General features: G+C 40.0%; 1 protein-coding gene across 8 annotated transcripts in view; it reads left to right on the plus strand.

The window, feature by feature from the left end:
* The first annotated feature begins 2,434 nt into the window (after positions 1 to 2,434).
* Positions 2,435 to 13,708, plus strand: part of LOC129761969 (juvenile hormone esterase) — a 48,843-nt gene continuing 37,569 nt past the window's right edge. Inside the window, exons 1-2 of one of the 8 annotated variants that reach the window (XM_055759843.1) lie at positions 2,435 to 2,521; positions 3,617 to 3,864. In XM_055759843.1, the coding sequence (XP_055615818.1) occupies positions 3,709 to 3,864 (156 nt within the window). In that variant the 5' untranslated portion in view covers positions 2,435 to 2,521; positions 3,617 to 3,708. Of the gene's footprint in view, positions 2,643 to 3,312; positions 3,865 to 13,708 lie in introns of all 8 variants that reach the window. The other 7 variants (XM_055759842.1, XM_055759838.1, XM_055759837.1 and 4 more) reach the window with 7 other exon arrangements.

A 13,708-nucleotide genomic window follows, 5' to 3' on the forward strand; every position in this document is an offset into this window, starting at 1 on the left:
GTTTTTTAGGGCTATCATTTGATGTATCAAAAGAGAAAAAAACACAGATTTTGAATAATAAAAAAAATATAGGAGGTTGTGTTCAAGACACGACCGCATTGTTGACGAAGAAGTACGCTGTGGTTTAATTAAAGTCGCTTGTTTAAAACTGCGGATATTATTTTATAATGCCACGAAAATTTTGAAATAACCATTCTACCAGTTTGGTCGCTCTGAAATGTTTTTTTTACTGTAGAATCATTTGGCGATAATTGTTTGATGATTCATTCTTGTGCTCGCAGAACAATACTTTGCTCGATATAAGGGCAGCTGTCATCCTTAGTGGAGAAAGTTTTGCTACTGGCAAGCGAAACCAAATTACATACAAAATTCCAGAACGACATTTACTTTCTTGGAGACTAAATAAACGAGATCAACTCTATCTGTTAATCTCAACAACCTCGAATAGAGTAGCACTGCTTCATTATGATCAAGATTAGCGCAAATGCAATCCTCGTTGAAAGCAGTTTTGCGACTAGCACGCGAGCTCAAATAAATTAATAACTTAATATAACTTATCGAATAACTTAGTATTCCCCAAATAATTTTTTGGTGCACAATCTTAACACCTGCTTCGCCATGGCGTCAGTTCAATGCATTGATGACAGGAAACAAACAATCTTAACTGCTTGGAAAAAGGCTGAATATTTGCCTCAGCAAAGATTCATTACTAATACCCTAGCGTAAATATTTCCCTCCCGCTATCTTCCCTCATTGTTTATATTTATAATTACGACTGCATAATTTTCGACACAAAACAATCGTCAATTATAGCATAAAAAATAGGCGCTTGCTGCATCGTTACAGGGCCAATACACACGGGGGCAGATACAAATGGGGTTTCAGCGTAGCGAAGATGCACTATTTTTACGTACGGGTTATGAGACACGCACGTACGCACATAACTATCCATATATCGATGGCTTGAAGCAACTAAATATACACACGGAGGCGATCTGGCGTAGTGGTAACATCCATGCCTCTCACGCTAAAGGTAACGAGTTCAATTCTCACTCCCGACATTCTTCCAAAAATGGAAGTAAAAGTGACGAACCAGCCAAATAGAGTTGAAAATCACTATAATACAGATAAAAAATAAAATAAAATAAAATAAATATACACACACTTATCTCCGTTTTGCGCTCTTCTCAACAGAAGACCATTCTGTTAATATTGCCAGTCTAGATTAGCTTAGCTGTCATCCTTTGTCGAGAGAGTTTTCCTACAGTCATGCGAAACCATATCACTGATAAAATTCCAGAACCTTTATTTTCTTGGTGAATTGACGATAGCCTAGCCTGATGATTACCAACACAATTGTGTAGCTCAGAACTTTAATGCAATGGAGTGAGTTTGATGCAATGATTGCAATGCCAGAGACATCAGCAAGTGAGTAATTTGGTCGCGTCCACAGCTCAAACCGAAACGAAGACATGTGATGACGCAAAACAAGGAAGGACAAGCGATAATCATTGCTTTGAATACAGAACGATACTGAAAGTTTGCCTTCCTTCCTTGCTTCCGACTTTAAACTTCTTCAGTTCATTTGTCTCTAACCTTCAAAAAGGGCCTTGGAAAACTTTACTTCATCCATAATATTACTCCTCCACCCCCAATGTATGAGGAAATGGGAATGCTTCCAATTTTCATCGATTTAAACCATATACAAACTATGGGATTGTAATGTATAGCATATCAAACAAATCTTAGGGAATTTCTGATTCGTTTGGTATATAAATCGCCAAAATCCGTTCGCGGCAAAAATAGTTATTAACGTTAACTTTATTTCATAAAAACGTGACCTGTTTTCTAAATCAACATTTTTAATTTTTAAATATAGACTATTTTCATAATACAGATTCAAATATAGATCAAATATAGATATAATTTATTAAATATTTATCTCACGTATCCATGTGGACATTAGCTTTACCCCTACTCCCCTCACCGTGGACATTTTCGTAACTCCTACCCCCCAAAAGTTTTCCACGTGGTATCTGGACAACCCCTTAATTACTATGACCACGTCGTATAAGTGTTTGCTATGAGTCTGAGCTAGGTTGGTATTGATAGGTTGTTTTCGCGTCCTTGTTTTTCGCGCTCATAGTATCTCTATCTACGTGAGAAGATGCAACTCACTTTATCTCTCCTCATGCTCTCTCAATTGATCAACGAAATTTGGAAATGCTGCCTTCCATCGTCCCGAGCACGTGTTTGTGGATCTTAATTTCTCACGCTCAAAGTGCAGTGGAAAAGCTTTTTTTTATGTTATACCACAACATGTTTCAAGTTGTGTCCACATCAAAGCTTCTGCGCGCACGAATCAGTGGTACAGACTCTGCACATGGTCTGTAAACATTTGATAAAAAGAATACCTCTCAGTTTCACGCCATTGGCCAGTCGGAACGGTCGCATTTTTGAGCTTCGGTTGTTTTGCAGAGTGAAGTATTGCAGTGAATTTCTTTCGTGAAGTGCATTCGAGGTAATGTCGAGAGACAAAAGTGCACAGATTGACGATTCGCGATGCTGGACCTTAACAAGCGGATGAAGTCACGCGCATGTAAATGGGACATGTTCGATGTTGCTGATGGAAAAATTCGTTGGTACGGAAGAGAAATAGTGGTCGTGGCTTTACAGTTGTGATGATGCGATCATTTAGTAACAGAGAGGAACACTGAAACATAAACAAGTGTTTATTTGAGTCTCAATTTTGCAAAAAAAATGTTGTGTTGGCTATCATAATTGATGATTGTCAGCCAATAAACCAGTAAATAAAAAGCCTAGAGATCCACAGATCATAGATCCACAGCACGTGAAAAGCAAATACAACTTGAAAATAGGTTAATAATAGAGCTACCAAGATTAAGTAATGGTGTTCGAAAATATGAACAGGAAGGCGAGCGAAAACTGGTGATGGAAAAAGGCGCGACTGCCAATTGTTAAGCAAACTGAAGAGACTGCACTCACGCTCGAAACAAGAAATAAAGTTCAATCGACTGGTTGTATTTTCAATATGAATGAATCGATCATTTTGTTGCGTATATTTTTTCGGAATAGTTTTCATTCGAATTCGACTGTATGTCTTATTTTTTTTAACATAAAAATGCATTTAAATGGAGAGAACCGCATTGATAACGAAAACACCGTACAAGCAATGTCTTAAATGTCAATGTCATGCAGTCAATATATTTATTTCGGATCTATAGGTTGTTCACAATTCCGTAACACTAACTTGTATCTGTGGATGACCTTGTTTTCTATGACATTTTACAGAATTTATAAATATTTGTCAATACCAAAATATTTTATTCAAACTTAGTAACATCGAGGAGTACTTATAAAACAACATTTCTTCGATGTTCAGTTGAAACAGGGGTAAAACCGAAGACGAAGCTGCGATGTTAGTAAAGTAACAGGCAAATTAAAAAGAAACCTGTATATAAGGGAAGAACTACACAAGGCTGCATCATCAAGTGAAAACCGTTTCCAAAATACACGCATATGCACCGAATCCGAAGATGAATTATTCCCACAGCATCGCTGTAACTGTGATTACTAATCGAATATCTTAATTAAGTACCAGTGCATATTTTCGTAAAATTGTGTTCATTATAGTTCAGACAAAATAACAAACATCAACCGTTTAGTTCGACCAGCAAGCATCATTGTATGCTTGAAAGTAATGCGTGTGGAAAAATGTACACAATGAGGGTTGTGTTAACACTTGTAGTGCTATCGATTGGGGCCTATTCGAGCGATGGTTTACCACCATCTACGTTCGGAGAGGCTCTAGCGAGTGCCGGCCAGCTGTCCAATAAACTGAAGGTAAGCGTCTAGTCATCTCACACTGCACTCACCAAGCCCAAAAATATTTCATTAACACTAGTGCAATGCATCATTCGATTGTTTTACTCTGCTTTGTATTATGGGTGTGCAGATTTGTTCCGTCCGTAAAACATTTCATATTATTTAAATGTTGCCTCTGAGAATACCAATATACCAATCAGTGATGAACACGAATACCAAATTACTGACGATGGTTGAAACTACGAATATAATTATGTGATGGAATTAATATCTTCTTCTTCTTCTTCAATGGCACTAACGTTCCTAGAGGAACTTCGCCGTCTCAACGTAGTATTACTTGCGTCATTTTTATTAGTACTTAGTTGAGATTTCTATGCCAAATAACACGCCTTGAATGCATTCTGAGTGGCAAGCTCTAGAATACGCGTGATCACAGTGCAAGTCGGAGGAAATTTCTTTGACAAAAAAATCCCCCGACCAGAACGGGAATCGAACCCGAACACCCGGCATGTTAGTTATGACGCTAACCACTCGGCCAAGGGAGCACCATATGGAATTAATATCATCAACGTGAAATTTATATGTGCTTATGTATACTATACATCACAACAGTTTCTGAAGATCGAGAACATGAATGAAAATATTGTTTCATCATATCAATCATCAATCAATAATCAACATCAAATAAATAACTATAACATACTGATATGTCGCTATGTTATAGGCAAGATTCCTCACATGTCATTATCATCAACACAACACACAAAACAACACGAACAACGTTCTGTTGAGCCACATAGCTAAAGGATAGTAAAAGAAGTAAAAGAAGTAAAGTAAAAGATAGTAAAAGAAGTGAATTAAAAGAAACAAATATTATCGTTTCAACTACCTTTCTTAAGACAGTACTTTGGATGTGCTACGATAGCTATCAGTGAGACACACAAAAATGTGTTTGGGACTCACTGACAACTGATCTACTAAGATTTCATCCCTAGAGAACTGCGACGACCAGATCAAAACTTTTTAACGAGATTGTGACATCCAAAATATGGCGAAACATCCTGATTTCAATTGAAAACTCAAATATTTTTATTAGTTAACTAGCTGACCCGGCAAACGTTGTCCTGCCATATAAATTAATTCTAGTCAATATTTTGGGTGTTAAATAATATAACTAAGGTATTGCGAGTGTGTTTGAATGTTTCAACATTCTATAAAAAATAAAAGATCCAAATTTAAATTTTATTTGCTAGAATTAATCCTATCACTCACCTTACTTGCAATATGAAAATGCCCCCGACTTGCATATACTTGCAATGTCGATTTCCCCCAGGCAGATTTGTTTTAATGTCTCTGTTATGGAATACATTTCGGTAGGAACAAAAGTTCCCCCTACTTTCATGTATTTGCAATGACGATTTCCCCCCAGGCAGCTTGGTTTTGCGATTTTGCGATGCGATTTTGGCGATTTATATACCAAACGAATCGGAAATAAGATTTGTTTGATATGCTAGACATTATAATCCCATAGTCTGTATATGGTTTATATTAATGAAAATTGGAAGCATTCCCATTTCGTCATACATTTGTTCTGTCCATTTGTGTGCTTTCCCGAACAGAGCTGTCGATAACGAGCAACTTATCAACGAGCAACGAAGGGAAATCGACTGAACAGCATCGTTGCTGGGCGAGCTGGACGGAGAAGGATCGAATGTTTTTCTCAAGGCAATGGGGATGGAGGAGTAATATGATGGATAAAGTAAAGTTTTCCAATGTCCTTTTTGGAGGTTACAGACGAAATACAGTTTAAAATATCAGCAAGAAAGGAAGGCAAACTTTCTGTATCGTTCTAGATACGAAACAATGAACATCGCTTGTTCTTCCTTGTTTTGCGCCATCACATGTCTTCGTTTCGGACTGAGCTTTGGACGCGACCAAATTACTCACTCGCTGATGTCTCTGGCATTGCAATCATTGCATCAAACTGACTCCATTGCATTAAAGTTTTGAGCTACACAATTGTGTGGGTAATCATCAGGCTAGGCTATCGTATGCTTACCAAGAAAATGAATGTTCTGGAATTTTATATGTGGTTTCGCTTGACAGAAGCAAAACTTTTTCCACTAAGGATGACAGTTGCGCTTATCTCCAGCATGTATTGTTCTGCGAGCACAAGAATGAATCATCAAACAATTATCGTCAAATGATTCTACAATAAAAAAAAGCTAAAAATAAAAATTAAAAAAATTTCGTAGCATTATAAAATAATATCCGATTTTTTCTTTCTTTTATCCTACTACGAACTCTAGCAGTAAAGTAGTAGTCTAGCATAGTACATATATGACTTTTAAATGGGCACAAACAACCTAACATTAATGTTAAGTTGAATAATTAAAATAATGATTTGTCTTCAGTTGACGCAAGAGTCGCGCATGGAACACAGGATGCGATAAAAAAGCCTTTTGTCAAAATTTCAAAAAAACAAAAGTCCTAGAGTTCCCTGAGACTGCAGACTTTTTATTGGCCGATAGTTTAGTCGACTTCTTAACTTCTTGCCATACAATTTAATTAACAACACCATGAACCTAACACGAGTACATTTCGAAGCGTTCCTTATACTCTGCTGAGCGCCCTATGATATGCAAATATACAGTGCTTTTCATAGTGATACAACCACCCTCAATTATTTGATTTCCACGCGTTTCAAGTAGAGCTACCCTAAACGAATCACGACAATCGATGAATTGTGACACCTGAGAGGGTCGCCGAGAACCTCGTCGTAGTAGACCGATAGGGACCGATAGAAACTCCTCGAACAGACGATATATTTCCAAACCTGAGAAGGAAACAGGGGAAATTACTGGCTTAGAGGTTCATCCATTTCCTGCTTTGCATAACAACCACGGATAACAGCTATTACAACCATTCTCCATAGGGGTCTTGGACCCTCTGCTCTGGCCCTCAATAGTTTCAGGTTCTTTTTCGGACATACTACAGGTGGAGTTACTTAGCTTAGTTTAGTGAGGAAGAACAAGAACAATTTTTTTAGGAGGTCTTCGTAGCTTAATTTGTTGCATATTCGCTAATATGCGAACGATCATGAGCTCATAATTCAGGGCCCTCAACTGACCATCTTTGTGTGTTGTTCTAGCTATTACGTTCACGAAACAATCATCATATGACGGTAATCCCAGTCCCTTACCGCTCACATTACCGGCTGATGCATCAGTAATAGATACTATTAATAACACAATAATGGAAGCCTCATATCAATAGTCCCCCTGTGTATGGTCCAAACTGTGAAAATTCGAACAATAGGAATATTCTCACACCGAAAAAGGCGACATGTGTATTGATAGAATAGGAATACTCTTACGCCTAAATGGCTACTGTGTAATAGATAAAAATGTGTATCGATAAGATAGGAATACTCTTGCGCCAAAAATGACCACTGTGTTGGATCAAAATGTACACGGATAAATTCGGCTCTGTTACAGCTGAATTGCTAAATAAACCTTTAAAAACAATCAGATGGGATGAAAAAGACAAATTTTGGCCTTCCGGAAGACATCAGGATCCGGATCAGGGAAATTTCAAAAGAAACTGTCAGAGAGAGATGAGCGTCATATTGTCAAAAAAGTATCGTATACAAAGTTGTGTTGCTCGGAAATTCGATCCAAATTCAAGTTGGATGCTTCAGTTCCGACGGTTTGGTGGGCATTCAATGTTCCCAAAATATAGTACGATAAAAAACCGTTAATGCTCCATTCATACCACCTCGGCACAAAGGAGTAAAGCTAGAATTGGCACGCCGAAACAGATTGAAAAAATATTAAGTTGGAGAGATAGTAATCCATTATTTTTGGGTAAAATTCAAAACTATTTTTAATATGCTTCGGATTGTCCAAGTTGGGTCAAACAAGCACCGTTTTGTTGTAAAATTTGTTGTCATTCTAAAGGTAGCATCATAATGTCTCTATCATAGAGGTCTTGGTCCGATTTAAAAAAAAAAAATAGCAATAGATATTTACAATCTTCTCTTGATCCCAATTTCTTATCACTCTGAAAATTTTGCGATGCGAGAAAAAGGTGGAAATCGCTTGGTGCCAAGTCTGGACTATATGGTGGATGCATTAAAACATCCCAATCAATCCCTCGGAATTGTATGGGCTTGCATTGTTCTGGTGGAACACAACACCTCTTCTGTCAATTGCTATCGTCAATAGCTGCATAGCAGAAATAGATTTTCTCTGTGTTGAGTGTGTTGAGATGAACATTTTTAAAATGCCCAAGAAAAGGCAATATTCTGAAGAAAGCCTAAATTATGAACAGATCAATATGATGACAGTAAACTCAAGCAATGAGAAATGCGACATCTACATTAAATTCGATTTTTTTCATTCAAAAATAATGATTTCTAAAACTGGACAAACCATGATCATTTTTCGGACAAACTATGATCAGAGGTGGAATAATTTCTCTTTGAGGAAAATCGTTAAAAAACATAAATATTTGAATAATTTCAACGCCTTATGGTAGAATTAGAAACTAGAAATTGGAAAGAAAAATCGATTTGCATTTACTAGTTGCGTGAAAACACCCTAAACAAACCAAAATCATTTACCCTATTCTGAGGTCAATGTAATGGGGACGATTTCCCCATTTAACGAGGATAAGGAATCGAGGCGGCCGAAGCCGCCAAGATGACGCGATCCGAGTCCACCACCGACCCGCCGTCGGAAGCGGTGGTGTCTCGCACGCAAACCTGTGTTCCATTGATTGCCCGGTTAGTTTGAAACATATGATACGAGCCTTTAGCGTTGTTCCACGGCATACGTTTGCCCGGGGCGTTACGTATACCTGGTTAATTTTTGTTCTAACATACAATACCACGCCAGAATATTACTAGCCTACTACACTTTTTCTGTGGGGTTGTTTCTGTTACAGTCGTTTTCTGCAGCGATATATTCCGGGAACCGATTATCGGTTATTGGAAGGTTGGATCATTGGAATGTATATTCTTCTAAAGAGTATCAAGTGTATCAATTTCCGTAAACTTGGACTCTTTTGAACCGGTTTTACATTCTGTCAAAAATATGTATTTAAAATTTGCTACCTAAATTCGGTGTCAATGGCCTCAACTTTAAGAGCGCTACGTTCAATTTATGGTCATCATAATCGTCCAGCCAGCTCAAAAATTGAGCGTCTAGTGGAAAAATTTGAATCCACAGGCACAATACAAGATGTTCTCATGCCAGTGAGACAAAGAAGTACCCGTAGTGTCGAGAATATTGCTGCCGCTAGCGCATCAATTAAGGAAGACACAAAATCAGTCTCATTCTCATTCAACATAACTGCCTTCGGAGGCGATACAGCGATTATAGCGATCTTGCAACTTGATACCGTTTTTATAGTACTCTTTCGGTTTTTCCTCAAAATACGCCTCAGTTACGGTAATAGTCGCTGGGCCATATCTGGAGAATACGGTGGATGCGGAAGCAATTCGAAGCCCAATTCAAGCAATTTTGCCACCGTTTTCATTGATTTGTGATTTTTCCAATTTTTTCACAATAACAAAAGTTGCTTCACTCTCAATGCTGTAACGCACGAACCAATCGACCGATTGCTGTCAAAATTTTGACAAATTTTGTATCCATTGGAAGATGGTACTTTGTGATAGACAAGTAGATTTTTGCAAGATGTGCCATCTAGACGTCAACCTTATGATCTTTTCAGCCGAACTGTTAATATTGGGTTGGGGAAAAAGAAATGTCGTATATTATCAATATATGGCAACACTTGCCCGATGCTGTAACGATTCGTACAGCACAGCGTTGGTTTGATCGATTTCGTTCCGGTGTAGTGGCTGTCGAAGATACACCCCGTACTGGTAGGCCAATCGTCGTGGAAACCGATAAAATCGTTGAAATCATCCAAGTAGACCGGCATGTGAGCACTCGCTCGATTGACCGAGAACTGGGTATAGACCATAAAACCTTTTGGAGCCATTTGCAGAAGATTGGATTCCAAAAAAAGCTGGATGTATGGGTGCCACACGAGTTGACGCAAAAAAAAAATCTTTTAGACCGAATCAATGCCTGCGATGTATTGCTGAAACGGAACGAACTCGACCCATTTTTGAAGAAGATGGTGACTGGTGATGAAAAGTGGATAACGTACGACAACCTAAAGCGAAAAAAGTCGTAGTCGAAGCGCGGTGAGCCGGCCCAAACCATCGCCAAGCCCGGATTGACGGACAGGGAGGTTTTGCTGTGTGTTTGGTGGGATTGGAAGGGAATCATCCACTATGCTCAACTATGGCCAGACCCTCAACTCGGTTCTGTACTGTGAGCAGCTTGACCGTTTGAAGCAGGCGATTGACCAGAAGCGGCCAGGAATGATCAATAGGAATGGTGTTTTTTTTCCACCAGGACAACACTCGGCCTCACACATCTTTGATGACTCGCCAGAAGCAACGGGAGCTCGGATAGGTTGTCCTATTGCATCCACCGTATAGTCCGGACATGGCTCCAATTGATTATCATCTCTTCCGGTCCATACAAAACGCTCTTGGTGATACTAAGTTGGCCTCAAAAGAGACTTGCGAAAACTGGCTGTCTGAGTTTTTTGCAAAAAAGAAGGGGTGTTTCATAAGGGAGGATAATGAAGTTACTTTCTAAATGGCAACTAGTTTGCGAACAAAACGGTGCATATTTGACTTAAATTGGATAATTTTAAGTACGTTAATAAAGCGTCAAATTTCGATCAGAAATACGACATTTCTTTTTCCCCAGTCTTATATTTTGTAAAACATTTTGTCAGTAAAGATTTTAGCGTGCAAATCAACATTTCACAGGAAGTTATTGTTACGTATGGAATCGATAAGACGATTTTCTTTGGCACCCAAAACCATATGTTTTGCCTCGTATTCCGAAGAAACGACCCAGTCCCAGAGTGTCGGTTTTTGACAAAAACAGATAACAGTAGATCATCAGAAGTTTCATGCAATTTAAAGACATTTGGCATCTATCATACAAACACATTGGTCAGCTCGCGCAGTCCGAAGCCGCCGGACGCAAAGTTGTTCGTGTCCGTTATTGTGTTGGAACAATACCGTTATCGGTTTCGCTGAAGTGATTGTGTCGCTCTAACGGTGTTTTCTTTATTGCGAGAGTGAAGTGATAAGTAATCACAACCAGCGGGAGGGAGAAGTCCTCCACTGCGGGCGCTGTGAGCGTGTGCCGTTCCTCGTCATCGTATTGTGGTGCGATACACCATTGCTGTTGTGCCAAGCGATCATCACGTGGTTCGATTGGAGCACCGTTACCGTGCGCTTCAAGTATTTTAGTTTATATATATATTAGGTTAAGGATTTAAAAAAAAAAAGAAAAAGTATAATTGTATATCTGCCATAATGGCAGAGTGCGATCCTCTTGATATGGACATTGAATCTGATGTTTCCTCCTCACTAACTACTGGGAAGTCGCTTAAACGCGTTCCCCCCTCAGACGATGTCTTTTCAGAGGAAGAGTTGATCAACCTCAACAAGCCCCCTTCAAGAAAATTGGCAAACTTTTCCACTTCGCCCCCTCAATCTCCCGCTCCCGCTTCCGATTATCTCCCGAACTTGCCTCCCAGCCCAACTGTTCCCGCTCCCGCTCAACAATCGACCTCGTCCTCCCCCGCAGTTGTCCCCTCTCCGCGTGTCAAGGTCTATCCAGAAGATGCATCTGGATCTGGCCCATGGGTTGTTTTCTTCCGGCCAAAACCCAACGGGAAATCGCTCAACGTCATTCAGATCATGAAAGATCTGACAAAAAATTATCCCTCCGTGGTCGAAATTAGAAAGGTTCGACCGAACAAACTGCGTGTTGTCGTGGCTGATCGGAAGCAAGCTAACGAGATTGTTGTCGACAATAGGTTCGTACTAGAATATCGCGTCTATGTGCCCTGCCATAACGTAGAAATTTCGGGGGTGATCACAGAAACGGGTCTGACGAGCGCATTAATAAAAGAGGGAGATGGCAGATTTAAAAAGCTCCCTTTGACGAAAGTTAAAATTTTGGACTGCCATCAATTAGGAAAAGTGTCCCAGGAAGAGGGAAAAACAAAATTCACGCCGTCCGACTCGTTTCGAGTAACTTTTGCTGGTTCCGCCCTCCCTGACTACGTTATGGTGGACAAATTGAGGCTTCCGCTGCGTCTCTTCGTGCCAAAGCCCATGACTTGCAACAAATGCAAGTCAGTTGGTCACACAGCAGACTACTGCGCCAACAAGGAGCGCTGTGCCACTTGCGGAGAGCAACATGTGGGCAAATCCTGCAGTGCGACTGAGCATAAGTGTCCATATTGCGGGGGGACCCCACATGAGCTCTCAGCTTGTGAAAATTACAAGAGTCGCTGGGAGAAACAGAAGCGCTCTTTAAAGGAACGCTCGAAACGCACTTTTGCGGAAATTTTAAAGGGCGCTTCTCCACAGGTCCAACAACAACAACATCCAATCTCCTCACACAATATCTTTTCCACGTTGCCAGTTGACGAAATGGAAGCGGACACAGCTCACGGGGGTACACCGTTTATTTCCCAAGGGAATCCCCGGCGCAAAAATGTGACCACTCCCAAAATTCAATCACAAGTCCCTCCGGTGATATCCCCTGTTAGCTTGCCTAAAAAAACGAGTGATAAGCAAAATCAGGTTCCTCCTGGCTTCCGTGGGAATAGTTCACCTTCGAACGACCCAGCACTCGAGGGGACATTAAAAACCCCAACTGTCCCTATTTTTCCGTCCAGCTCAACTTCCCAATCGGGATTTATAAAGTTGTCTGACCTTTTGGATCAAATCTTCAAGTGTTTTAACGTTTCCGACTCCATCAGAACCATTGTCATTTCAATGCTTCCAGTATTAAAGACAATTTTGCAACAATTGATGCAAACATGGCCCCTCCTTGCAATGATTATCTCTCTTGATGTCTAATTCAAATAGAGAGGTCGGAGATATCACTGTTTTACAGTGGAATTGTCGTAGTCTTATCCCTAAATTGGATACATTCAAATTTTTAATTCATAAGTTCAATTGTGATGTTTTTGCTCTGTCCGAAACTTGGCTTTCTTCGCGAGATGATCTCTCTTTCCATGATTTCAATATTGTACGCTTGGACCGTGATGACAGATACGGAGGGGTGCTATTGGGGATCAATAAGTGCCACTCATTTTTTCGAATTGACCTTCCACCTATTGGAGGGATTGAAGCTGTTGCTTGTCATGCAAACATCAGAGGCAAAGACCTCTGTATTGTCAGCTTGTATTGGCCTCCGAGAGCTGCGGTTAGCCGCAAGCAACTTGTTGACATGTGCTCACTCCTTCCTGAGCCACGATTGATTTTGGGAGACTTCAACTCTCACGGAACTGCCTGGGGGGAACAGTACGACGACAATCGTTCATTGTTGATATATGACCTTTGTAACAGCTTCAATATGACCGTTTTGAACACTGGGGAAACAACACGTGTACCTAAACCTCCTGCTAACCCAAGTGCTCTTGACCTCTCGCTTTGCTCGAATTCACTATCGTTAGATTGCAAGTGGGATGTAATCCAGGACCCCAACGGTAGTGATCACTTGCCAATCAAAATTTCCATCACCATTGGGTCGAATTCTTCTGAATCTATAAACATGGCATATGACCTCACAAGACACATTGACTGGAAAAAATATGCGGACGCGATTACTCTAGCCATCAATTCCAGAGATGGTTTACCTCCATTGGAGGAGTATAACTTCCTTTCTCGTTTGATCTATGACAGCGCAGTTCGCGCTCAAACGAAACCCAATCCAGGTTCCACCATTTTCCGAAGGCCTCCCAA

This window comes from Toxorhynchites rutilus, chromosome 1 (assembly GCF_029784135.1).
Source record: "Toxorhynchites rutilus septentrionalis strain SRP chromosome 1, ASM2978413v1, whole genome shotgun sequence".
Lineage (NCBI taxonomy): Eukaryota > Metazoa > Arthropoda > Insecta > Diptera > Culicidae > Toxorhynchites > Toxorhynchites rutilus.